Source organism: Thamnophis sirtalis, unplaced genomic scaffold (assembly GCF_051295495.1).
Source record: "Thamnophis sirtalis isolate CommonGarterSnake01/CBP01778 unplaced genomic scaffold, rThaSir2_p1.2 scaffold_3, whole genome shotgun sequence".
Taxonomy (NCBI): Eukaryota; Metazoa; Chordata; class Lepidosauria; order Squamata; family Natricidae; genus Thamnophis; species Thamnophis sirtalis.
Window position 1 is genome coordinate 153209784 of NW_028261383.1, and position 25426 is coordinate 153235209.

Here is a 25426-nt window from a genome sequence, read left to right on the forward strand (position 1 = left end):
TTGGCATCCCAAGGTATCCTCACCCTACCCCTTACTTTTTAAGGGTAAAACAACTGTGGAGAAAAATAGCAATAGCAATAGATTTCTATACCGCTTCACACTGCTTTACATCCCTCTCCAGACGGTTAACAGAGTCAGCCTCTTGCCTCCAACAATCTGGGTTCTCATTTTACCCACCTCGGAAGGATGGAAGGCTGAGTCCACCTTAAGCCGGTGTAACCGGAAGTGCCAAACTGCTGGCAGCAGGTGATCAGCAGAAGTTACTTGCAGTACTGCATTCTAACCACTGCGCCACCGCAGTAGCAAGCAACCCAGAGGGCAGAGTTTGAATGCAAATATTTTTACTCCCACAATATATAATGATACTTGCTAGTTATGTGGTCACTCCCTTTGTACTTTGTCCCTGAAAGCAGTGGAAATCTGTACAGGATTAGGAAGGTAACCATAGCAATTTGGACGTTATGTTCCTTGCTTTCTCTAATGTGGAGAGTAAAACTCCTACAAAATAATGTTTGTGCAGGCTGAGCAGAATTTCTTTTGCTGAAAATAGAGTTAGCAGAGGTTGTGACCAGCGGAAGGAGCGGGGGCTCATCCCTCTGCCTTTTGAAATAATTCATCTGTAGGGTGCAGTGGAATCTTCCTGGGACGGAGAAAGCCAGAGGCAGCTCACCTGACTCCCATTCAACAAGAGAAGGTGAGGTGGTGTATGGGCTGCGTGTTTTCGGTGTGTTAATCGCACTAGCACATCTGAAATTTCTTTGAACTTCTGCAATCTAACCTTGAGTTTTTAAAATTTTCAGGGCTGGAAAGATGGGTTTTCAAATTGAAAAATTGGAAATCTGCAGAAGTAGTTTTTAATTTGTTTAAAAAGTTAAAACACGGGTGTGGTTTGTGGGTGGAAAATTATTAGGCTTGTTTAACACACATGTGAAGATTTCATCGGTGTCTAATGATTACAAGAATGTTGTTATTCCCCCCCCAAAAAATAACTATGGGGTCTTAATGTGTAATGAGTGCTTGTGGTGATGACTGTTGGTTAAAAGTAAGAATGTAGGATTATTATTTTTTTAATGCAGATGATGCTGTTTTACAGATTGAGGACCTAAGTGATTTGCAATGAATCTTTCACTGTTTGTAAGATGCAATGTTCAGTTATCATAGAATGAAAGTATCATGACTCCCCCCCCCCCCTCAGTCTTTATCCATCAGTCTCCGGAGGCAGACTCCTGGTCTCAATTATATATTAATCTTTAAAATACTCTGAATCAGTATACAACCCCTCTACCCCCAGCTTTATTTTTAATTTTTTTGCTGTTTTACACATCCACCAAGCATGATAAAATGTCCCTTATTACTGTTCTCATTTCCAACATAAATTTGAAGTGCCTTTATACATTCTAGATCTGGACAATTTCTCTGGTGACATATAACAATAATTTTATAGAAACATTCTAGAAGACTAGCACATAATATACATTATGCTTTCAATTGCATATCTTCCATTGGTCCATTTGTATATCAAAACCAACAAGTTTATCCATTTTATCATACATTCTTTTACTCCTTATTTTGTCTCACATTTCAGCAAAAGTTCATACATTTTAGCAATAACATTTCCTCATCGGTATATAATTCTGTTGGTCTTGTTCAAAATGATACATTATTTTAAAACCAATTTAAAGCTTTCTGTTAATTGTACATAAGACATCTATTGACAAGAATAGCCTTCTGTTATCTTCTTTTTCTTGATTTAATTTTAGTTTCTTTGATATAATTCTAATACATCACAATTACTTAACAATTTATTTTTACTTATCATTTAAGTAAAATTATACTAAAACAACCCAAATATTTTACTTTCTCAATTCTAAGATTTGTTTTATACATCCAATTCTGTTTGATATTTTATCTTTGTATTTTATTTGTTATCTCTTTATTAATCTTGAAATCTGCTAGTGACCCATTTTTTTTAAATTTACTCATCAAAAGTGCAGCGTCCTTTAAAGAATCTGTCTAAATCAAAATCAAATCCCCAAAAGCTCTTAGTTTGTATGGCTGTTTTAAAATCTTTACACGCATGATCCTTCCAACTTATCATATACCCATTGTGGTTTATATAGTTTTGTCTGCTCTCATGAACTATGAAACAGTAATGTAAGCTAGCATTTATGCAAATCTGTTTAGTACATGTAATTTAAAAGGAATATAGATTTGGTTTAGCACAGAATTTCTAAGGCTAGCCAATGTTTGGAGATATTACATCTCCTTGCTAATGGAAATGGCTTAAGATGGGGAGGGGGAGATTAGTAACTGAATGCATCCATGAATGTCTCATATGTGATTGACTCTGCCTGAACTGCAAACCCAGATCTGCATACCCATAAATCACCATGGGTTTAATTCAATAAGCCATGATTAATTTAAACCTGGCTTATCACAATGTATGAGCTAATTAATATACACGAATAAGAATGGTGTTGTGTCATAAAAAATGGGTTTCTCTATAACAGGCCTGTCAAACTGGCGGCCTGCAGGCCGCATACGGCCTGCGCAGACCAGGCCCACTCTAGTTCTGTAAAGACAAAAAAAATCACAATATGTCATGATATGGCCCATGATAGGTTTGACACCCTTGCTCTATAATATACCCTTGTTTGGTCATAAATGTATATTTATATCTAGCAGTTTCCCCATTTATCACTATTGTCATATGAGGGGCTCGGTGCCAAAAATTGACTTGATTGATTATGAGTCATTATTATGAAGTTGTAGTCAACTCTTAGTGACCACATATGATAAATTGCCTGCATAATGATTTGTCCCTAACTTCATCTTTCAATCATTTTGTATTTTCTAATCATTTGGTTTTGTTGATAAAAATACAGGAACAATTTACCATTGCCTTCTCCTACACAGTATCAATTGATATCTTTGCCATTGTCTGTAAAGTAAAAAGTTCACTGAAGATTAGCTAGTCATGAACTGCAGTGTACCCCACATGATATGAATGCAACAGGGATGACTATCTCTCTATGGTGCATAAACGCAACAACGTGCCTACCGTCCTGTCCTACTGTCCCCATTTATTTGTACTCATTTCCTTTGTTCATGTCTATGTTTATACAGTACTTATACCTGTTATCTTGTACATGTTTGACAAACTAAATACATAAAAATGTTAGCATAAATGTTATACTGTAAAGGGTGCTGGAAAAAACCCAAGTACCTCTATTGTCCCAGTGTCAAGCTCAAAGAACTGAGTGTCACTAGTTGGAAATGGATAGGATCGTGGTTGCAATGACTGTTGTAACATTCTTTTTCTGGAGATATGTACCATGCCAGTATGGAAACATTTTAATGGATTGGCCTTCAGGGTCTTATTTGAATTCATGTTCCTGATGCCTGGCCTGTTATAGGAGGAGGTCTGCTTGACAATGGCAACAGACGATTCTTTGTCGTCACCTGGCTTGGATCGGGTAGCTGGTGAGAAGTTCCTGCAGGAAGCCTTCCAGATCATGCTTGAAGAAGGGATTCAAAAAGGGATGGATGTCTCTGAAAAGGTAAGGTATATTGATTTTCATTCTAAGTTTCCTTCAGCTGGGATCAGAGGTAGTGTTCAGCCAGTTCTGACAGGTTCTGGAGAACTAGTAGTGTACATTTTGAGTAGTTTGGAGAACTGGCAAATAGGCTGGCCCCGCCCCTGCTGCCTCCCAGCTGATTTTCTTTTGTTGCCCTGAATAGGAGAAAGGAGCTGGAAAGCAGGCTAGTGGGGTAGGGAGGGAATAGGGATGTTGCAGTAACCTTCCCCCACAAATGGGGATTTTGCAGTATCTTTCCTCTGCCACGCCCACAAAGCCATGCCCACAGAACCAATAGTATTTTTTTTTAATCCCATCACTGGCTGGGATGTCCACTCTATATACTTTAAGCAATGGCTTGGGCCAGGTACCCAAACTGAATTTTACTTGCAAGCTAACAAAATAGTCCCTCAGCAGAAAAATCACCAATTCCTAATCCCAAATGATTTGCATTGAGTAAATTGGATATAATCCACTCTTTTCTCAATTTTTCTAGTTCCCCTCCCAACATCCAGTTTATTACTATATTTAATATATAGTAGGGCAACATTTCCCCACCCAATGTCTCCAAGAAGCATTGAAACTATAAGTCCCAGTCTCTTAGCCAATCAGGAATGCTGGCTAAAAATTTCAGGGATTAATCGTCATAAGACATAGGGAGGGCTCTAGCTTTGGACATTTAACTTCAATTTCTGACAATGTAACAATCATCCTCAGGCAGCAGAATTTGGACTTGTACTGATATATAGAATTTTATGCCAACCCCTTGTCATCCAGGAGGCATAACCTGGATATAGGATTGCAACTGTTAGATTTTCAACTTGTATACAACCTTCTATGGCTTTTCGGACATGAGCTGACTGTCTTGCTGGTAGGTGTGTATTTGGAAGGAACCTGAGGAACTGCAGCAAATTCTGGACCTGAATCTAAAAGACAATGGAGAGCCACATGAAAAGTTGCTGGAACGCTGTCGGGATGTTATCAAATACAGCGTGAAAACATGTAAGTGTTCTGCACGGCAAGAGTTAAGAGACTATGGTTCCTTCTTCAGAACTTCTTAGGAGATATAGGATTGTTCCAATCCAGTTATTGAGATTGATTTGTCTATCCTGGCATCTTGAGTTAGTTAATCCCCCAGTTTACTATACTTTAGATGGTCTTTTTAAAAATAATGACTGTGGAATTGATTATGTGCCATAAAGTTAGTGCTCTTAGGAACATAAATAGATTTTCTCCCTGATGATTTAGTCCTTCAGATCTTCCAATCGTGTACCCATTGCTACTATAATTGAGTCCACTCGCCTTGCTTCTTGTTATTTTCTTCTTTTTCCCAGCATTTTAGACTTCTCCAGAGAGCTAGGTACAGTATACACGCAATGTATCCAAGTAGGATAATTTGAACCTGGTAAATTGGGTTGAAATGTAACGTGTACCAAGAGACTAAATTTCAAGTTGAGGCGAAAAGACCTAAATACTTAGGATTTTATATGATTCTTTTCAAACTATAGTTACTTTCTTAAGGATAAGGGCAAATGAATTTAAAATAGTTCTTGTACAATTATTGGAAGGTGACTGAAATGTAAACAAATAGCTGGGATTCAGGAAAGTGCTAAGGAATTTATAGTTCCAGTAATACAAATGAGCCTTTAATAAATGCTCATGTTGCAACAATAATCACATCAATACCTATAATGGCAAAGAAAATAAGAAGTACCATATTTTTCGGAGTATAAGAGGCACCGGAGTATAAGATGCAGCAAGGTTTTCAAGAGGAAAATTTAAAAAAAAGTTTTTGGACTCTGCAAACCTCCCCAAAACGGCCCATTATTTGCGAAAATGGGCCTGGTCCCCCCCCCCCCCAAAAGGCATGAATAGCCTTTAGGGAGCTTGCCGAGTGCTCCGGGGGGGGGGGGGGATGAGCAAAAAACAGTCCATTTTTCACAAAAATGGGCCTGTTTTTTGTAAAAAAAAAAAGAGGGCATGGATAGCCTTTAGGAAGTTTATAGAGTGCTCCTGGGGGCTGAGAGGGGCAAAATTGAGTAGAAAAAAGAGACGTCTTTTGCTCATTTCTGTCCTCCCCAGCCCCCAGGAGCTCTCTAAAAGCTTCCTAGAGGCTGTGCACGGCCATTTTGGTGTAGGGGGCGGGGTTTTGGGAGGAAAAAAAATGCTGTATTCAGTGTATAAGACGCACCCAGATTTTCAGCCTCTTTTTTGAGGGAAAAAGGTGCGTCTTATACTTCAAAAAATATGTTACTTCAGGGGTGGGTTCCAGCAGTTACTACTGCTGGTTTGGTTGTGGGCGCTGCGCACAAGCTTGATGTGCATGCCTGATGCATGTATGTGTGTTTGATGTGCATGCTTGATGCATGCATGTGTGCTTGATGTGCATGCTTGATGTGTGCGTGTGTGCTTGATGTGCACGCTTGATGCTTATACTTGCAATAAAAATTGTTCTGGGCATGTGCAGAAGGAAAAAAACAAGATGAGAGGAGAACCAGTTCGGGAGCGTGGCAGGCTTCGGTCACTGCCGGTTCCAGCGACTCAGGTCGCCAAATCACTACCGGTTCGGCCAAACCGGTAGGAATCCACCACTGAAGTACTTCCATAGAGACTATTTCCTTTTGCACAATTTCCTTTCCTCTTGATACGCAAGGCTGAAAGCCTCAGTCTTTCCCCATGAAAGTGGTTTCTGTTCAGTAAAAATGATGTGAGTTCGATGGCTGATCCGAAGGAATGCAGCAGGTGTCTCTTTTTCTTCCAGGTCATCCACGCTTCTGCAATCAGCTATTTTCTGGGCTTGATCCCCATGCTCTGGCTGGACGGATGATCACAGAGATGCTCAACACTAGTCAGTATGTGCTCTCCATTTTCTTATATATTTAAACAAACAAACAAACAGACAAAAAGGAAAATAATTCCCAAGACTCAGCTACAGCACAGGTGAATTTCACTGCTGCTTTTTTGGACTAGAGATTGTAATTTTTACAAGTGTGTGACCCAGGGGTGGGATTCAACCGGTTCGCGGCGGTCCCTGCGAACCGGTTGGTCGCCGAACCCGGAAGTAAGTAACTTCCAAGAACGGCGAAGGTCCCCCCCGCGCCCGTGCGCCCCCGCGCTCGCTCCTTACCCGGTTTTGATGAATTCTGCGCTTCCACGCATGCGCAGGACGCATACAGCGCCTGCGCGATCCTCCAGGAGCAGCTGGAGCATCGCACAGATGCTAGAACGCATGCGTGTGCCACGCGCGTGCACACACGTGCCACACGCGTGTGCGAGGACGCCGCACACGTGCGCGAGGACGCCGCCGGCCTCGTTCCAACCGAACCGGTTGGAACGGGGCGAGAAACCCACCCCTGGTGTGACCACTAGAAAGCAGTTTGAAGAAAATTCTTTGCTTTTTATGATGTACTTTATCTACAAATTCTGTTAACATCCTTCACTGTTGCAGTATCGGATAAGTTTCTCAAGGTTTTGAAACAATTCAAACTTGCAGAGGAATTTTTTTTGCAGAGGATCATATTCCTATGAGCAACACTAATGTATTGTGATATAAGAATAATATACTATAAATAATCTTTCTCTCATTCAGGGAGATTAATAGAGTGGATTCCTCCATTGTGAAACATTTGCTCTATGGCAACTGACTAGCATCTCCCTAGTAAATGGATAGTGAGTGGGGGAGGGGGGAAAGTAATTTAATATCACTATATTAACATTTATCCCCATGGCAAACAGTAAATTAAGTGTTATATATTGTTTTTCCTCTTCCTTTCATCCTCATGACCATTCTATATAATAATTTTAGCTCAGATAAATATTCTGTTCATACATAAAGCTAAGCTAAAATGGGACTTCTTTGCTTGAAGTTTAGTGTGATGTACAGTAGTTGTGCTTGCTTAAAAATGTTAAAACCAATCTTGGTTTAATGTGAATCAGGCCAGTGATTGGACCAAAATCAGCCAATGAATGTAGTGGCTGAATGCAGACTTCTTCCATCTTGAACCATCATTACATTTTATCTCTGCAAGTGAATAAATATTAATATGAAGACACCATCATACTCAAGAGATATGTATTGGTACGATGACTCTATTTGGAACTGAGATCCCTTTCTGAGCTATAGATTTATCTGCACTCCTCCCAGTAGTTGAATTCTCATAAGGTCCATGACTGCTAACTTTCTTCCTCCCATGTTGCTCATTTGCTATGGCTTCTGTTGTTGCTAGAATTTTGAGTTACCTGCGTGAAGGCTGCATAAATCTGGATGACTACTAGTCACGGCAACAAAGAGATATTGAAAAGTCTCCTTGCTGCCCTGTAGCAATTGTCCATATTTTTGAAGTCCAGATATGTTAGTCCTGCTCCATACAATCAGATGTGTTGACTGTATGGAGCAAGAGACCGGTGACAAGGGGAAAAGAATGGGAGTCTGCTTCCCTTGATTTTATCCCTGCAAAGATTTATATTTATTTACAGATTTACTTCATTTGTATACTGCCTACTAGTGAAGACTATAGGCCAGGGGTCAGCAACCCATGGTTCTGGAGCCGCATGTGGCTTTTTCATCCCTCTGCTGTGGCTCCCTGTTGCACAAAATATGCATCACAACTGCCAATGTTGATAACCCGCCAGCATATGATTTATTGAGTTTTTCAACCACTGATAGGCCAACCATGGATAAATCCAAGAAAAGAAAAGTTTCAGAAGAAACCAGAATGTGTAATTCAACTACATATGTTAGTTTTGTGGCTGCTCAGGAAATAGTCAGGCATGGGAAGGGTTTTGTGGCTCCCGGTGTTTTCTTTTCTGTGGGGAAATGAATCCAAATGGCTCTTTGAGTGTTTAAGGTTGCGAACTCCTGCTATAAGCAATTAACAATAACATCATTAGATTAAAAACTTCTATAAGGAAAAAAATAGTAAAGAAAAAGACACAAAAATAAAAAAAATGAAAACTACTGCACTTTCAAATTTGTCTAAGTATCTTCTCCTCCTAGGTTAGATGGGGCAGATAAGTCTTGGCAATTTTACTAAAGACCAGAGCAGCAGAGCATGCTAGCCACTCTCACTCCTAATCTAAACCAACACCTTCATTGCCCTCCGATAATTTGCTGGCTATTTTGGTTGTTTCTCAGCCGAGACTCATAAGACCACTTGTGTTTTAGATACACGTATGAGATTGCACCTGTGTTTGTCTTGATGGAGGAGGTGGTGCTGAAGAAGCTGCGAAAGTTGGTTGGCTGGGAAAAAGGTGATGGACTCTTCTCCCCTGGTATGTAAAACATAGAACCCGTGGATTTTCAGAGGCTTGTGTTTCTTTATAAATGTTTTAGAGTTGACATGCAGCCAATATTTATTAATTTATTTATTAAACAAACGTATATAGCTGCTCAATTCTCACATAGTGACTTTGGGCAGCATAGAACATTAAAAATCTGCAGTTAAAAATTCATACTTCAACTCACACACATAGTGACTTTGGGCGGCATACAACATTAAATATCCACAGTTAAAAATTCATAATTTAACCTTCACTTTACCTTCCACCACCTGGTGGCCGCAACAGAATCAGACAAGCTACTTGACTGGTTTTGAATGGGATACAAGCTCTCTGACAAAAACTATGTCTTCAAGGGCTTTTTGGAAAAGCAACAATATGGGGGTGAATCTCTGAGGGAATATTGTTCCAAAGTGAGGGAGACACCACAGAGAAGGCTCTTAATTCTGGATCATCCAAATGAAACCAATTTCTGCCATTCATTATGTCTGTAACTGACACACTGGGATGTCCGGGAATTACATGCTACCCTTAAGATTTGACTTTAAAATTGTAATGAGTGGGTCATTGAACAATTCTCTTGTTTTCCTTGGTAGGAGGGTCCATATCCAACATGTATGCCATGAATGTGGCACGGTATCACCGTTTCCCAGACTGCAAGCAGAAGGGGCATTGGGCAATACCAAAGCTGGCAGTGTTTACGTCAGAAGAGGTATTGTTTTCTCCTGTATGCTCTAGAGAACCAACCTGCTTGCTTTTGGTTAACCCAGCCTAATTTGCTTTTAGTTTTGGTGGGAGGTGGGGTTGCGGCCTGAGATTATTCTATTGAAATTTGGCGGCAAAATGTTTTGTTTTGGGGTATAATTAAAACACACCCTCCACTTTAATACCACTTAACATGCTTATTTTGAATAATTCTACCAAGGTGTTTCCCAGGCCTTTGTGGCTTTCAAAGATCAGTAATGAAAGTGTGACCTGTTGCCTTCAAAACTGGCTTTTCCTAGACTCACTCCTGAGGCAGAGGACTAGCAGTGCCTCAGACAGCAGATATTGTTGTTGGGGATTTGGGAGGCAAGACAATGGTCTCTGGGACAAATGCCCACCCAGTAGTGCTACCTTCAGAGAGAAGGCATTGTCTTATCACTAAAATAAGATTTAGCTGGCTTCTGCATGAGAACCTCTGTGGGGGGGGGGACATATTGGAGATTAGGGGATGTGTAGTCTTGCACATTTGGAGGGCACCAGGTTGGGTACAACAAAGAGAGACTGAAGCTGGAAGTTGTACATCAGAATTTGGACCAGTCTGACCTGTTAAACAGCAGACCCTCATCATTACTGTAATTGAGTCTTGTTACTGATTGTCCCATTCTTCTGTTTCCTTATTTGTTTTCTGGCATTATAACCTTTCCTAGAACTGCTAGATCTTTGCTTAATGTGTCCAAAGTAGAATAATTTGAACCTGGACATTTGTGCTTTGAGTGAGAATTCTGGGTTATTTTTTAAAAAATGATCCACTGGTTTGTTTTCTTGACTGTCTACGGTATTCTCAGGAGCTTTCTCCAACACCAAAGGTCAAAAGGATCAATATTCTTCCTATCTTGCTTCTTCAAACTCCACTTTTCACTTGCATAGCGAGTTGCAGGGAATTCCAGGGTGTGTACATTTCCGATCTTTTTAGGTATCATTTCCTTCTAAATCAAACTAAATCTAATTTTATTCTGGCTTCATTTAGGTTTGTTTGTTTATTTATTGGAGTTGAGATCAAACTGCTGAAAAAAGCTGAATATTTTTGTACAACAGTGGAACAGATTTGCCTTGTTAATGGTTTTTGGAAGGGGTGGTGGTGTTTATTTGCTTTTAATTGATTCCAAAGAAAGTTTAATTTATCTCCTCAAAAAAGAAAAAAAATTATTTGCCTTGACCTATTGATGGAAAAAGAGTGCCAGAGATAGGGCCACCTGCCAGAAAATCTTGCTGTTATTCTCTACCCGCCTAAAGAAAATTAATTATTCCCATTTTGCAAATAACAGCTGTGAAACCACCAAATGACCTTCATTTTGAAGCCTTGTATTGCCTGTATCTTCTGGTAGTCCATGATCTTTATCAGAATTGGTAATCTATTGCTCTAAATTTAGAAAAGATAAGGGGGATAATCCTAGGAATGCTCTCTCCCCAGAACCAGGGTCAGGATTATGTTGGTTAGGTAGAAATGCAACTTGATATTTCTTTGGGTGTTAGTAGTTGATTTCTAAATGGTTTCATTACTAAATGGCTTTCCAGGACTCAGAACAGGGTCCTGGGAGAAGGTTTTTCTTAAGGGAAGTCTTAAATTGCTGACCCTCTTTTTCTGGTTTCTAGTGCCATTACTCCATCCAAAAGGGAGCAGCTTTTTTGGGCATCGGCACGGACAATGTCTACCTTGTAGCAGTGGATGAAAAGTGAGTGTTAATAACTGGAAATCCTTATGAAGTTAGAGAAGATCAAAGGTTGTGTCTTGATGTTTTAAGTGGACCATTTAATCTGGATTATCTCCCTAACCATACCCAACACAGATATCAGAACCCTTGTGGAATGCATATCCCATTGTTCAATCCCCCTCCTCCCCCATTTTAGGAACCCTTTGCCCCTGCAATGATTATGGTCTAAAAATTACAATCCCTTAATCTGAGCTCTGCGTGTTCAGTTTCATGCCTCCCTAGTTCAACTTGGTGATATCTGTGGAATTTAATATTCTGCTAAGAATATTTATTTTAAATAAATTCGGGTTTTTAGGCCTTAAGATTGCAGAGATTATGTTCTCCATAGCTATCGTTTCTAAATGGTGCCACAACTACTCTGTTTCCCCCAAAATAAGACCTCCCTGGATAAGGCCAATCGGGCTTTTGAGCGCATGCGCTAAAATAAGCCCTCCCCGAAAATATTGCAAAACAGCAGCAGCCATGAGGTGACCACACTCGCCACATCCTGCACCTCAAAAATAATAAGACCTCTCCAAAATAAGGCCAAGCGTCTATTTCAGGCGGTCAAAAGAAAATAAGACCCTGTCTTATTTTCAGGGAAACATGGTAGTGAGGAGATAGTAAGAACTAAGATTGAAACATCATTTTGTATATGACCTTTCAACATATGATAAAACAAAGGTACCTAAGTAAGAGCACCTAAGCAGATGGCTAATCTTGAATCTGGCAACAGTTTTCATTCTTTATCATGATTGGTCTGCATAAATAGCAGGTTTCATATGAAAGTGTTTCTTCTAGATCAAACGTTCCCCAATCTTTCCAGCTTTGAGCCCCATCGGGTGAGGGAAGGGGTGGTTTGCGCAAACAGCTGGCAAGTGCGTGCATGTGTGTGGAGCTCCATTTCTATGAGTGGTGTTCACTTGTGGCTGCCACTCATGCAAATGGAGCGCACACACGTATGTGCTTGACTGCTGCTCACGCAAGTGAGGAAGCAGATATCTGCACGTGCACTCACCGGCCTTTTCCACAGTTGCAAACCTCTCACGGCCCACAGGTTAGGAACCCCTGTTCTAGATCATATCATTTCAGTGTGCATGAAATGGATTTTGTTATGAGTGGCTTCCTCAAGAGGAAAAATCTTCCTGTGGTAAAAATAAATAAATCCTAATGCTTCTCACACAACGCTAACATGGAACCCGTCCCTCTGATCTAATTTGCAGTAGAGGTCGGTTTAAAGTTAAAATCCCTTCTATATTACCAAAGTGAAACTCATAGCTTCATTCTGCCGCCTGCTTGGAATAATTTGAAGTCAGTGTGATTTGAGCAAGAGGGACTGGTTGAAAGGACCTGTTGAGGGTCCAGGGCTCAGTCATTTCAATCACTCTTTTCTTCCTCAGAGGGAAAATGATCCCTGCTGATCTAGAGAAAAAGATCAACCAGGCCAAATCAGAGGTATGTTGCCTGTGGGGGGTTTTGAGGGAGGTTACAATTTTCACTTTGCTCTCACTAAGTTCTCTGTAACAGGATGTTTTCTCTTCCCACATCCAAGCCAGTGATCCTGCTAAAAGAGACACACAATGGGCATAGGGCTGTGATGGCGAACCTATGGCATGCATGCCCAAAGTGGCATGCACAGCCATGTCGCCTGGCATGTGCGGCATCACCTATTCCTCTTCTGGGTTTCTGGTGTGCATGCGCGTGCAACGATCAGCTGGCCTTCATGCTTGTGGCAGTCCCAGAAACTGGTCTTCCATTTTCCAGCATGAGCATGCACGCTGGGTCACCGATTGTTATGCGTGCATGCATGCCAGTAACCAGAAAATTAGCTGGTCGGCATGCATGTATGAGCCGGAAACTAGAAGTTCATTTTCCGGTGTGCGCATGCACCCTGGGCAGCTCCTCTTCCTGGTCGCGCCCAGACAAGCGTGTGCACTCAGTGCCAAAAATGTTCACCATCACTGGCATAGGGGCTTTGCAAACTCTGACTCTTTGTCTGAGGTGTGCAGCAAATGAAGAAACAGTGTGCTAAAGCAGTAGCTTATGATTCCTTTATCAGAGACCTGCATGTGAATGAAATGAAATTCAGGCAGATGTGACCACATGTGTCAGATCCTATTGTCTTGTTGGAAGAAAATGTCCTTCGGGGTTTAGTTCCAAGTGGGGAAAAAGACACTGGAAACATGGAGGCTGCTGGGAAAGATGGTTTAATGGTGGGCAGGACCACATGGCTTGAGCTCCTGAACAGAAGAGGGAGATCACATGCTTCAAGATGTTGGGTGAAGAAGAAAAAGACAGTGAGATGCTGAAAGTCCCTGGTTTTATGCCCTCTCTGCCCTTTGATCTTGATCTTGTATTCTGATTGGTTGTCAGACTCCCATGGGGCACGCTTGATGCTTATACTTGCAATGTAATTTTCCCACATGCCTTGTGGTGAGTTTCTGTAGAAGGCTAATCCTACCTTTGTTATGTAGAACAGGCTGAACAGACTAGCCCAGGCCTTTAATGGTCCATTGACAAAGGTGGGGGCTAGCAAGAGTGAGTCTGTTTCCTGCCTAAAAACACGTTTCTCCATTTCTTATCCAGGGAAATATAATATTCTGCCTTTTTAATATTTTTCATGATATTTCATTTTTCTGGAGGGCCGGGGGAGGCCGTTTTTGCCCTTCCCAGGCTTCAGGACAGCCTCTGGAGCCTGGGGAGGTTGAAAAATGGGCCCAACAGGCCTACTGGAAGTTTGGAAATGATGCGTTTCCGGATCCGTTTCTCCAGACTCTGGAGGCTTGGAGGCCAGGGGAAGTGAAAATGGCCTCCTCTAGCCCCCCAGAGGCCCTCCGGAAGCTGGAAAGGGATTGTTTCCAAACTTCCAGTAGGCCCATTGGGCCTGTCTTTCGCCCCTCCCCAGGCTCCGGAGGCTTTCCGGGAGTCTGGGGAGGGCAAAAACGGCCTTCCACGGCCCCCGGAGGAAATACCAAGCTCAGCTTGGAGACGTGCAGTGCATGTGTGTGTGGGGGAGCAGTGAGTGCATGCACATGTAGGGGTGGGCTTTGCATTATGGGTACTGGCACGCGTGTGTGCTATTGCACACTTGCATTTTTGGCACCCAACAACAAAAAGGTTAGCCATCACTGTTCTAGGAAAAGGGTGGGTTTTAACTTCCTACAGTTTAGGGCATATATACAGTACAGTATGGTAATGAAGCCTCTTCTCTTCTCTTCCAGAGAGCACTCCCCTTCTTTGTCAATGCCACCTGTGGCACCACTGTCCTGGGAGCTTTTGACCCCCTGCCTGAAATTGCAGAGGTGTGCACAAGACACAAACTCTGGTTCCATGTGGATGTAAGTACAACCTGTGGAGGCAAGGACCTTCTAGAGATGTTGATGTGCGCTACCTTAACAACTCATTCAGCAGATATATTTTTTCCCAATGGAGTGTTGTGGTCCGCCAGCAGCCTGCGGAGCTGGCAGCAGAGTCGGACATTGAGAAGGTTAGGGAGGAACCTGGGCCAGTCCTGGAGTTTGGGGAAGGCTTGGACGAGGGCTCTGCATTGGAGGCAGAGAGGAGGCCAGGACCATCTGGGAGTTACGTGCTGCCTCTGGAGCCTCCAGAGTCTGACATCAGCAAGGCAGAGGAACTGGGGGAATCTGTTCCCAGTGTGCGCATGCACAGAGCTGCCAGAAGGCAAGAACAGTTAAGACAAAAGGGGCAACTCAGGAGTAAGGCTTGGAGATGATTGGCACCTCCCATAAGGAGGAGCAAAGGCACGTGATCATTTGCAGGAAGCAACTTTGTTCATTCTGGTCGGTTTCAACTCTGAAGCTCTGTTTTGACTCTATGCTTCGTTTGGCCTTGCAAAGCTAATTGGCAATTAGGTCTTTGGCAGCATTTCAAGGGAGATAAATATGGGTACTTATCAGCCTGATCCCAAAAGACTGTGGCAGACTTCTGTGGCACTCTTTACAAACTATTTGTGACTCATTAAGGGCTTTGAATGAACGTAATTCACAGCCATTGAAATAAGAAGAGGGGTTTGGGGATTAAGCGTGCGATTTTTGCTGTCTCAGGAAGCCTAGGTCAGAACATGGAGAGAAAATATCTGATGAATGGTTCAGTCACACAGAGGTAGAGCAGGCAGCTGTCTTGCTGAGTGAAGTGTGATTTATTATTCAGGTATATTTGTCGAAAAGTGATTTTCTTGATGTTTCTGAACATACTGCCTAAACCCAGATTTTCACATTCTGCTTGAAAACTATCTTGAGATTATTTTAGCCTTTAAAAGCTAGCCCTTTAGCTAGTCTGTTACTATTTGAATTATATTATTGTATTTTTAATTTGGGATTTCCAAATGTAGCACTGTCCCCCATGCTTTTGACTGGACTTCTTTTTAAGTAACTCGCATGGCCCTTTTTTCCTGCTGTAGGCAGCCTGGGGCGGCAGTGCTCTCTTCTCCCAAAGACACCGGCATCTTCTGGATGGGATCGAAAGGTAGATACTATGTCTTGCAGAAATGAGCTCTGAAAAGATACAGCCAAGGACTTCGACTTTGGACTTGTTCATCCTCAGTCTCCGTTTTTAATAAAAGTTTGTACATCTTAGAAATAATTTGATCATCATTTGAACAAAACTCTATGTCAGTTTTACCCTTTCATAATTCCTCTTATCCACCTTAAATCTTCCTGTTAGATGTGTAGAGGGAAACCAATGGCATCTAAAACCTTCCAACTCCCAATTTTCTCATTTTTAAGTTAAATTCTCCTTGAGAAGAATTCAACAAATTGCCATATGGCAAACATTTTTGTTTAATTATTGTTTCCCTTCCGAAAAAAGACTTCTCAGGGTGACAAGCAAAAAGGAATTTTAAGAGTCAGTTTTGCCTTATAGCTGTTCCAAATTCTCAGTATGGCACATCATAAAAAATGATTTTTTTAAATCCACACTGAGCTTGATTTTATCAGGCCACAAATAATCATGTCATTCAAATGTATAAACAAATACTGTAGTTTTTAGTCAGTGTCTTTAAGGAGTTAGAGGGATCTTGATTGGCCTCTGTGCCATTCCATCCCCTCTGAATTAGAAATACAGGGCCACAATCACAGGCTATTTGCCCTGTCAGTAGAACAAACAATAAGACAACAGTTCCCTCTCCTGGCAGAGCTGCCCCAATGGCACAAAGAATACCCTTGCAGAATTCTGTTGCTTTAATTCACCAGCTGCAGAAGTCTAGTATCCTGCTAGTAGGAGCGTGTGAACATGTAGGTGCAGATCAAGAATTCCTAACTGCATGATGTTGGTAAATTACATTGCTGGAAATCCTCTGTTATTGACCCAATTCATTTCTTTAGAAAGTCAGTATCAGGCCCAAAGACTAGCTAGGCAAAGTCAGTGGAAGGAGAGGCAAACAAGACAACCATAGAGATGTGTTGGAATGACGCACTGGATCAGGCACATGCACATTGAAAGCCAGAGGTGGGCTGCTGGTTAGATGCAGTGCTGGTTGCCTGGTGGATGAAGCCAGGTACTTGTGTTGTGAAGTTGACAGATTGCTCATTCTGAGGGATTGACCTGAAAGAAAAGTCTTCTGCATTTCCATGGATGGGTTGACTTCTTTCAGTCTAAAAAAATCAACTTAGATGTAAATTTTATTTAATTAGTTATTAAATGTATATGCTGTCCAGCTCACTATCAAGCAACTGGGTGATTTACAGTGCACTAGATAACAGTATAAAACAAATAAAACATTAAAAACATTGGACATTGAAAGTTAAAACGTTAAAATATTGGTACTTCAGCCTCCAAAGTTTTTGCAATTGTTCAGAAAAGATAGGAAACAGTTAAGAAACATTCCTCCCTTCCTTCTTTGTCCTTAAAATCATGGGAATTACTGTTTTTAGTTGAACAATACAATGATTATAGTGGCGTTTATATGTTCTTTGACATGCTGAGACTTGTCTGTGGGAGCAGGATGGCAGTGATGCCATGGGAGATTATGATTCAAGGCCCTTTTCAAAGTCTGACCCCTGTGGTGCATGTTAAGAATCCCATTTAAATGCAAGGAGATTAGCAGATTAACAAATTGTATCAAAAGCTGATCACCTTAATTACTCTTTTGCATCTGATGTCCTGAGCTGCAGCTCAAAAAACTTGTGTCTTGTAAATCATTTTATTTGTTGAATAGGTGCTACTGGAGTCCTCCTGATTTTTGGATACTCTAGACTAATATGTTTATCTGGTGATCCATATATATGAAATATCCAAAATAAAGAGGTGCACCACTGAATTTTTACCAGTCTTCTAAATATGGTTATTAGTATTTATTTGCATATGAGGTTTATCCAATTATGAAATGCTCATTTCTATTTTCCACCCAGGGCTGATTCAGTGGCTTGGAATCCCCACAAAATGCTTATGACTGGGCTTCAGTGTTCTGCCTTCCTGGTCCGGGATAATTCTGTAGGTATTCAGTGTCTTTTCCTGAACATCAAGGATGATATTGTCCAAGTTATCTCTCCCTCCAGATAATATGGTTAGAAGAAATACAGAGCTACCCAGTCCAACTCTCTATCCAAAAGTCAAAGTAGACCTTCTTGTACATTAACTCATTCAGGATTTACTCTGATTTCTTCTGCTTAATTACTACATTACTCCTAGCTGCATTATAGGTGGAATGCCATAAAATATGGAAGTTTGATATTCCCAGTCAAGGCTAATATTATCCAACTGCTTGGTATCTCTGAACAATTATCACCTATTTGCTTTGAAAATAATATTTAAATCTATTCTGAGTCATAATGTCAGCGTTCCAAATATCATGCAGAATTGAATTAGAGTCCAAGGCAAAACTTTCATCAAAGTTCCAATTTAATAAGACAGACATGTTGGCATCTCTGTGGAAATCCCAATTCTAAAACTTCCTGGGATTCCACCCAGTTGAAAGTTCATGATTTTATCCTCACACCCATAAATCCATCACATGGTCCAATCTTCTTCCACGCTGGTATCTCCACTCAGCTGGTTCCGGTCATATGCAGAGATGCGGAGACAAAAGATGACCTTGGGCTTCTAGAAAAGAATGACAACAACACATTCCACCATTCTACTCCTTTCTATTCTCCCCTCCCAATTACTACACTAATGAAACAGCATAGTGAAATAATAGAAAGTGTGGCAGGCCAAAGATCCTAAAAGGAACATAACTACAGGCCTGACACATAATATTTAGTACCTTTGGAATCCAAACTAAAGTTTCTAAAGGTGTTGGAATAAATGACCAATAAAAAGCTTTGTGGGATTGTGGACTATATTTAGCCATAGTCTTAACACACCTTGCTTTAGGCAGAGTAGATCCTGTCAAACTGGCAAGGTCTATTTTCTTATCAGGGGAAGGCAATCAACTCTAATATGAGTTTGTCTGCTATTAAGGTAAAAGATTTATACGATCTGAAGAGAAACCAGAGTTTGTCTGCTATTAAGATATCTTGGAACTTTTTATTTTCCTTCATGAAAATTAGAAACAATTTGGTTGGGTTTTTTAAAAAAAGCCTTTTCCATTTGTATGACTTTATAGCAGAAGTTCACCTCTGGATACTCCCTCTTCCTGTTTGCCCTCTTTCCAATTTTGGCAGGTATTTTATTTGCCATGTTGCTGCTGCTTTGAACCAGAGATTGCAATGAATAACACACTCAAAATATGACTTAACCTCTTATCCCACACTGTCGATCACATTACCTAGAACCAATTGTAGCTTAATAATCTCCCAAGGTCTTACGTTGCACACCTCTCTTTTAAACTCTCTGGTTTCTGAGTCTAGTATGATCACTCTATTCTGATCACGTTTTCCAGTTCATTTCTGAAGTTCTCTGAAATGGTGGTGTTACCCACTTTGAGCATTCTGCATTGTCAAGTAGAATAAATCATTTTATTTGAAAAATAAGGTGGTTTAAAAAAAAAAAAGATAACTGTTTTAATACCTTTTCCTTTTTAGGGACTATTACAGAGATGCCACTGTGCCCAAGCTACCTACCTCTTCCAGACGGACAAGTTCTACAACATAGCTTATGACAGGGGAGACCAAACCATCCAGTGTGGACGCAAAGTGGATTGCTTTAAGTTGTGGTTGATGTGGAAGGCCAACGGCAGCAAAGGCTTGGAGCAGAGAGTGGATAGGGCCTTTGCTTACACTAGGTATTATGAAAAGACCCTAGTTTGGGATAAGTTCTTCTGCCATTCCTGGTGACTGGCACGTGGTTCAAGCATCTTCCCTAGCATTTTCTTCTTTTCAATCCTAGGTATCTAGCTGATGAAATTAAGAAGAGAGAAGGCTTTCAGCTAGTGATAGAGGTAAGAGCTACCTGGCCTTCGGGACTTGCTTTGATGCTGACATGTATATTAGATGACATTATTTATTTACTTGGACCTTGTCTTTATTATTTTTATAAATAACTCAAGGCAATGAATGTATCCAACAAACCTTCCTCTTCCTATTCTCCCCATAGCAACAATCCTGTGGAGAGGGTTGGGCTGAGAATGAGTGACTGGCCCAAAGTCATTCAACTGGCGTTCATGGCTATGGCGGAACTAGAACTCACAAACTCCCGCTTTCTAAACTGGTGAAACTGCTAGGAAAAAGGGGCACTTTACCATGTCCAAAGTAGTATTTCTGCCTTAATAAATATTGGGCTGTTCTCACGCATAAGACCCAGCCTTGTGCTCAGATTAACAAGGGAAGAAATAGGTTCTGGATGTGCTGAAAAACTGAAGCTGGATAGCCATCAGTCACAAATGCTTTAATTTGGATTCGTGAACTGAAGGAGGTTTTGATTGAATGGTTCCCAAGCAACAGGCGAGTGAGTGAAGCTCTATTCGTACAACAGATGTGCATGCCTGTAAAACTATCCCCCCACCACTGCCATTGCTGTTGTCTGCAGATCTGCAGAGCTGAAAAGGTTGGGGACCAATGGTGGTGAATGGTTCCTACCAATTCATGATCTGACACTTCAGTTCTAACTGTCCATTAAGTCAGCAGTTTTTTTGGGGGGGGTTTGAAACATGTTCTCACATATTGCTAATCCAGATTATGTGAGTGCATGTATGCGCGTGTTTTCAAGTCATTGTTGACTCCTGCCTGGATAAGTCCCTGCAGTTTCTTGGAATGATTCAACAGTTTCTAGCCTGATGCCTTAAGCACTACAACAGGTTGGATCTCAATCCAGAAAGTGGAAATTGCATTTTTGGTTGCCTTGGGTCTCATATATATATATGAAAGGAGATGAGCACCGCCCCCTAGAGTTAGGAACGACTAGCACACATGTGCAAGGGGAACCTTTACCTTTAATGTAGTGGTATCACCTGAAGGGGTGGAGGCAGGAATTTTGATTTCATTTTTGTGGGGGATTGACGTATTGTTTAAAAAATTGGAACTATTATTTTTAGCCTTTTGGATGACTAATGTATCCATTTTATTGCTCTTGCTAAAACAGTGCAGAAAGTTAAGCCGTATAATTTGACAGTTTGCCACAGACTTGTAGTAATGCAATCTTGAGAAGCCTTGAGAAGCCCCTTAGTGTATTCACAGGGAGATCGTAAGTTGCTTATAGGTGACATGAACGATGAATTGCAATCATTACAATGATTGGGTTTATACATCATGATAGATTAAAACCAAATACCGGTAAACCATTTTATGGTTCTGTATTCCAGTTTCTTTACTGACCATGTATCACTGCCGTAAGAAAGTGGCTTCCTACTGCACAAAGGTTAGAGGGAAAAAATATAATTTCAAATGCTTCTCTTTTAGGGTTTCTTACTCTTTTTTTAAAAAACTTTTTCAGCCAGAGTTCATCAATCTCTGTTTTTGGTATGTTCCTCCCAGTCTGCGAGGGCAGGAAGGCTGCACTGATTACTGGGTGAAACTGGAGAAGGTAAATTTTCTTTGAATCTTTGAAATAGGAAATAAGAGCAGGAAAAAATCCCTCTGTGGGGCTTCTGGGTAGTGGTAAAAAAAAGTGCAAAGGAGAGTTCACACATGTTTCTGGATCCAGCATTCATTACAAAAAGAGGAGAGCTCTTTCAGGATAAATGGACACGTGCACATTTGTTGCTTGCCTACAGCATCAAGCAGGATGCGATACAGGAATATTAATTCCTGCCTCTGAGCTCTGCAGAAAAGAAAGACAAGGGGCAAATATGGGCCATTCGTGTTGTGATGCAGTGGTTCTCAGCCTTATGTCCATTGATGTTATAGGGCCGTGATGGTGAACCTATGACACACGTGCCACAGGTGGCATGCAGAGCCCTCTGTGCAGGCACGCCAGCTGTTGCCCCAGCCCAGCTGCACCGTGCATGCGTGTGTGCCTTCTGCCAGCCAGCTGGTCTTTGGGACTCTGCTGCACATGCGTGGGGGACGGGGCACATGTAGGGGATGCATGCACAATGCACGGATGGGTGTGGCACATGCATGGGGACACTTGCATCACATTTTGGGGCCTCATGTGGCTCCCCCGCACCCTGTTTTGGCTCCCAAGTTGGTGCAGGAGGCCTTCCAGGGGGCAGAGCGCATGCCCAGGGATCGCGCATGCATGCAAGGGGGTGGGACGGATGCTCAGGGGGACACTCACACTGCATTTTGGGGTTGCGCGCACACGCACTTTGTGCACTCAGCACCAAAAAGGTAAACTATCAGTGTAATATGGCTAGAAGTCCAATCATCTCTTACAATTGGCCATTAGACATTCTGGCTTGTTATGTTGGAGACATAGCTTAAACCCACATAAAATCCAAGGTTAGGAACTGCTGCCTTATGCTCAGTTTCCCAGTGTCAGAAGAAAGGGAGGGAAGAAAGGAGATAGGGAGGGGGAGAAGAGAGGCAGAAGAAAGTGGTGTATGGAGAGCAGAAGAGCCAATAATTGGTGTTTTTTTTTGTTGAAAGCAAGAATTAAAACAATATGATACTGGCTATGTAATAGTATACATGTGAATATATGTTATGAAAATGGAAAATAAAAAAGTATATATTTTTTTTTAAAAGAAGAGGATTATGTGTCAGACTAAGGGGATCCAGATGGAGGCAACAACACCCATTGGTCATTGACCTTGTTTCCACATTGTGCTTAATTTGGGGGTAAGGGGAGTGGGCTAGAGTAGTGTGGAACACGAAGGAGTAGTAGTGTGGAACATGAATGAGGGGTTAACTCCTCCTAATAGCTAGCACTTCATGTCCAATTTGGTTCCAAGTTTAAGCAAGCTCCACCCAGTCACTTGAGAATACAGGTAGTCCTTGACTTACAACCATTCACTTAGTGACCGTTTGAAGTTACAAGGGCACTGCAAAAAGTGACTTATGGCTATTTTTCCACACCTATGAGCGTTGCAGCATCCCCAAGTTCACATGATCAAAACTTGGATATTTGGCAACTAGTTCATACTTATGGCGGTTGCAGTGTCCCAGGATCATGTGATCGATCACCTTTTGAAAACTTCTGACAAGCAAAGTCAATGGGGAAGCTGGATTCACTTAACCACTGTGTTACTAACTTGACAACTGCAGTGATTCACTTAAGAACTGTGCCAAGAATGGTCATAAAATGGGGCAAACTCACTTAACGACAGCCTTGCTTAGCAACAGAAATTTTGGGCTCATTTGTGGTTGTAAGCCTGTATGTCTGCAAATGCAGCCTGTTAATCTGTTTCACAATGCTTGTGTGAAGAAGCTAAAGAGAGCAGCTAGTAAAGACCATCTATAACAGAGTGGGCAAAGCTTAAAAGTGCACAACACGCATGCTAAGCACTCACAAACTGTGGGGGCAAAGCCATACCAAGCTTGCCTGGTCCCTGGTGAAGAGACCAATGATATTGTGAAGTCTTGCCAGGGCTTTCTGGTGCCGTTATTTGAGACATCATCCACCATTAATTCCAAAACTGATATTTTGATCTGGTTAATCTGAGCACCTGTTGCCTGAGCCACAAGTAAGAAGTTTTGATTTGGATTGGGGATCTATCCCCAAAGGATTTTTCGAAATGACCATCAGATCATTAGTATTTCTAATGTTATTATTAACACGCTTTGTTGCTAAGGAGTTAGACTGAGGGAGAGAAGGGGATAAGGTAGGAGAGGCCTCTGTGGGGCAAACCTGAGGGAGAGAAGGGGATAGGAGAGGATCAATGGGCCAGCCTGAGGGAGAGAAGGGGATAAGATAGGAGAGGCCTCTGTGGGGCAAACCTGAGGGAGAGATGGGGAGAGGAGAGGCCAATCACAGTTTCGTAGTGGATCACAGGTATTCAGCTAGTTTAGTATATACATCAAGGGAACAACCCTACATAGCCATCATTGGTAAAAATTGCATACAAGGACCTAATTTGATTCCACGCTTGAAAGCCATTTTTAGAGCCTGTCTGGCAATAAAGTTTTCATTAAAGTGTGTGTGTGGGGTGGGAGGATATCTTGTACCATCATAGTGCAACCAGTTTCTGAGTTTGTTTTTTCCCCTTTATTAGGTAGCTCCACTGATTAAGGAGCAGATGATGAAGAAAGGTTCCATGTTGGTGGGCTATCAGCCACATGGCAAAAAGGTGAACTTTTTCCGCCAGGTGGTCACCAATCCAGCAGTCACCAGAAATGACCTGGATTTCTTCCTTGATGAAATTGAGAGGCTTGGCAGAGATCTATAGATTGTGTACAATGCAGATTGGAAGAGTTATGTATATGGTTCAAAAGCAGACATCACCTTACTTCCAATCACCGCGCACCAGTCTTGAAATGGCTTGGAAGCTACACTTCTCCAACCATGCACAGGGACCCATGAGCAGATCCAACTGGCGCATGGTCTTTTTGCTGCTATTAAACCATTTTACAAACATGTTGTGAAGATGTAACAGTAACGTATACGCCCCACCACTTTTTTCTCCCCTATTTCTGTAATTGTGGGTGTGTTCCAAAATTAGAGCAAACACGTGCTTTAATTTCTTCACTGCCTTCTGCAAAAAACCAAGGAAAGTTTAGGACTTTCAAACATGAGCTCTAAAATCCAACAGCCACTAAGTAGCACCAAATAGATACAGACAATTCAACCTCTTTGCTGCTAGCTAGTAGCTTGGAGTTTTGCAGTTCGGAAAGTGTAGCCCTTGAGAAATTGTAACTTTCTAGTTCTGGCTTCATCTGTCCGAATCGTCTGTTTTTCCATAGGTTTCTGATACACCTTTCTGTACCCCTTTTCTTCTTGAAGAGGAGCAGCTGGAGAAAAATAATGCTGTTTTAAGGGTTTAGCAGAGCAAGAGCATCTCTGCTTCTCAAGCTCTGCTTTGATTATATGTTGCTGGATCTTAAGGATTCAGTCTCCATGAGGATTTGCTCTAACCTGGTCTGAGGTTTCCCAATGATATATCCCCCAATTTCTACTTGCTGCTTCATTGTGAATTGGGGCTGTTCTGCGGGGGACGATTGAAGAATATTGGGAGTATATGCCAAGAGTATACAGTACTGTGCAAAAGTTTTAGGTGTGAAAAAATGCTGTAAGCAAAGAATGCTTTCAGAAATATAAATAATGATTGTTTATTTTTGTCAAGTTTCAAAATGCAAAGTGAGTGAACAAAAGAAAAATCTAAATCAAATCAATATTTGGTGTTACTACCTTTTGCCTTCAAACCAGCATCAATTCTCATAGGTACACTTGCACGAAGTCAGGGATTTTGTAGGATTAGTCAGGTGTATGATCAACCAATTACCGTATTTTCACCCATATAACCCGCCCACGCAAATAACCCGCCCACGCATATAACCCGCGGGTTTTCCGGATCGTGTAAAATATCTTCCGTATACCCCGCCCACGCATATAACCCGCCCACGCATATAACCCGCCCACGCATATAACCCGCGACGAGTAAGAGAGAAGGGAAACAGCTGAGATGGGGGGGGAAGAAACGGAGAAACAAGCCTGCGCAAGCTGGGGAAGAGGAAAGGAACGGAGGAGAAGGAAACAGCTGAGATCGGGGTGGGGGAAGAAACGGAGAAAGAAGCCTGTGTACCGGTAAGCCTCCGATCGTGTAAAATATCTTCCGTATACCCCGCCCACGCATATAACCCGCAGGGGGGCGCTGTGCATGTAAAAACCGCATATAACCCG

At 41.7% G+C, this 25426-nt stretch overlaps 1 protein-coding gene across 3 annotated transcripts; it reads left to right on the plus strand.

Annotated features, from left to right (window-relative positions):
* Positions 1-419: 419 nt before the first annotated feature.
* On the plus strand, positions 420-24887 carry CSAD (cysteine sulfinic acid decarboxylase). Of its 3 annotated transcripts, none has more exons than XM_087710479.1 (16): positions 420-438; positions 624-694; positions 3417-3560; positions 4454-4580; positions 6340-6430; positions 8743-8849; positions 9452-9567; positions 11214-11293; positions 12712-12766; positions 14533-14649; positions 15732-15796; positions 17680-17761; positions 19294-19493; positions 19598-19649; positions 21140-21229; positions 23802-24445. In XM_087710479.1, the coding sequence occupies exons 3-16, from the start codon at positions 3435-3437 to the stop codon at positions 23973-23975; spliced, it is 1482 nt and encodes a 493-aa protein (XP_087566605.1). In that variant the 5' UTR covers positions 420-438; positions 624-694; positions 3417-3434; the 3' UTR covers positions 23976-24445. The 3 variants fall into 3 exon arrangements, with proteins under 3 accessions (XP_087566605.1, XP_013910214.2, XP_013910213.2); XM_014054739.2 differs by lacking the exon at positions 420-438 and adding an exon at positions 24490-24887 and having other exon boundaries at positions 460-694; positions 23802-23876; XM_014054738.2 differs by lacking the exon at positions 420-438 and having other exon boundaries at positions 460-694.
* Positions 24888-25426: the final 539 nt, after the last annotated feature.

Excerpts from the sequence above, each read along its gene's own strand:
- CSAD (XM_087710479.1), top strand. The coding sequence starts at position 3,435 with ATGGCAACAGACGATTCTTTGTCGTCACCTGGCTTGGATCGGGTAGCT. Across the intron at positions 3,561-4,453 it reads GGATGGATGTCTCTGAAAAG|GTGTGTATTTGGAAGGAACC; the intron begins GTAAGGTATATT and ends TCTTGCTGGTAG. Across the intron at positions 17,762-19,293 it reads TCCTGGTCCGGGATAATTCT|GGACTATTACAGAGATGCCA; the intron begins GTAGGTATTCAG and ends TTTCCTTTTTAG.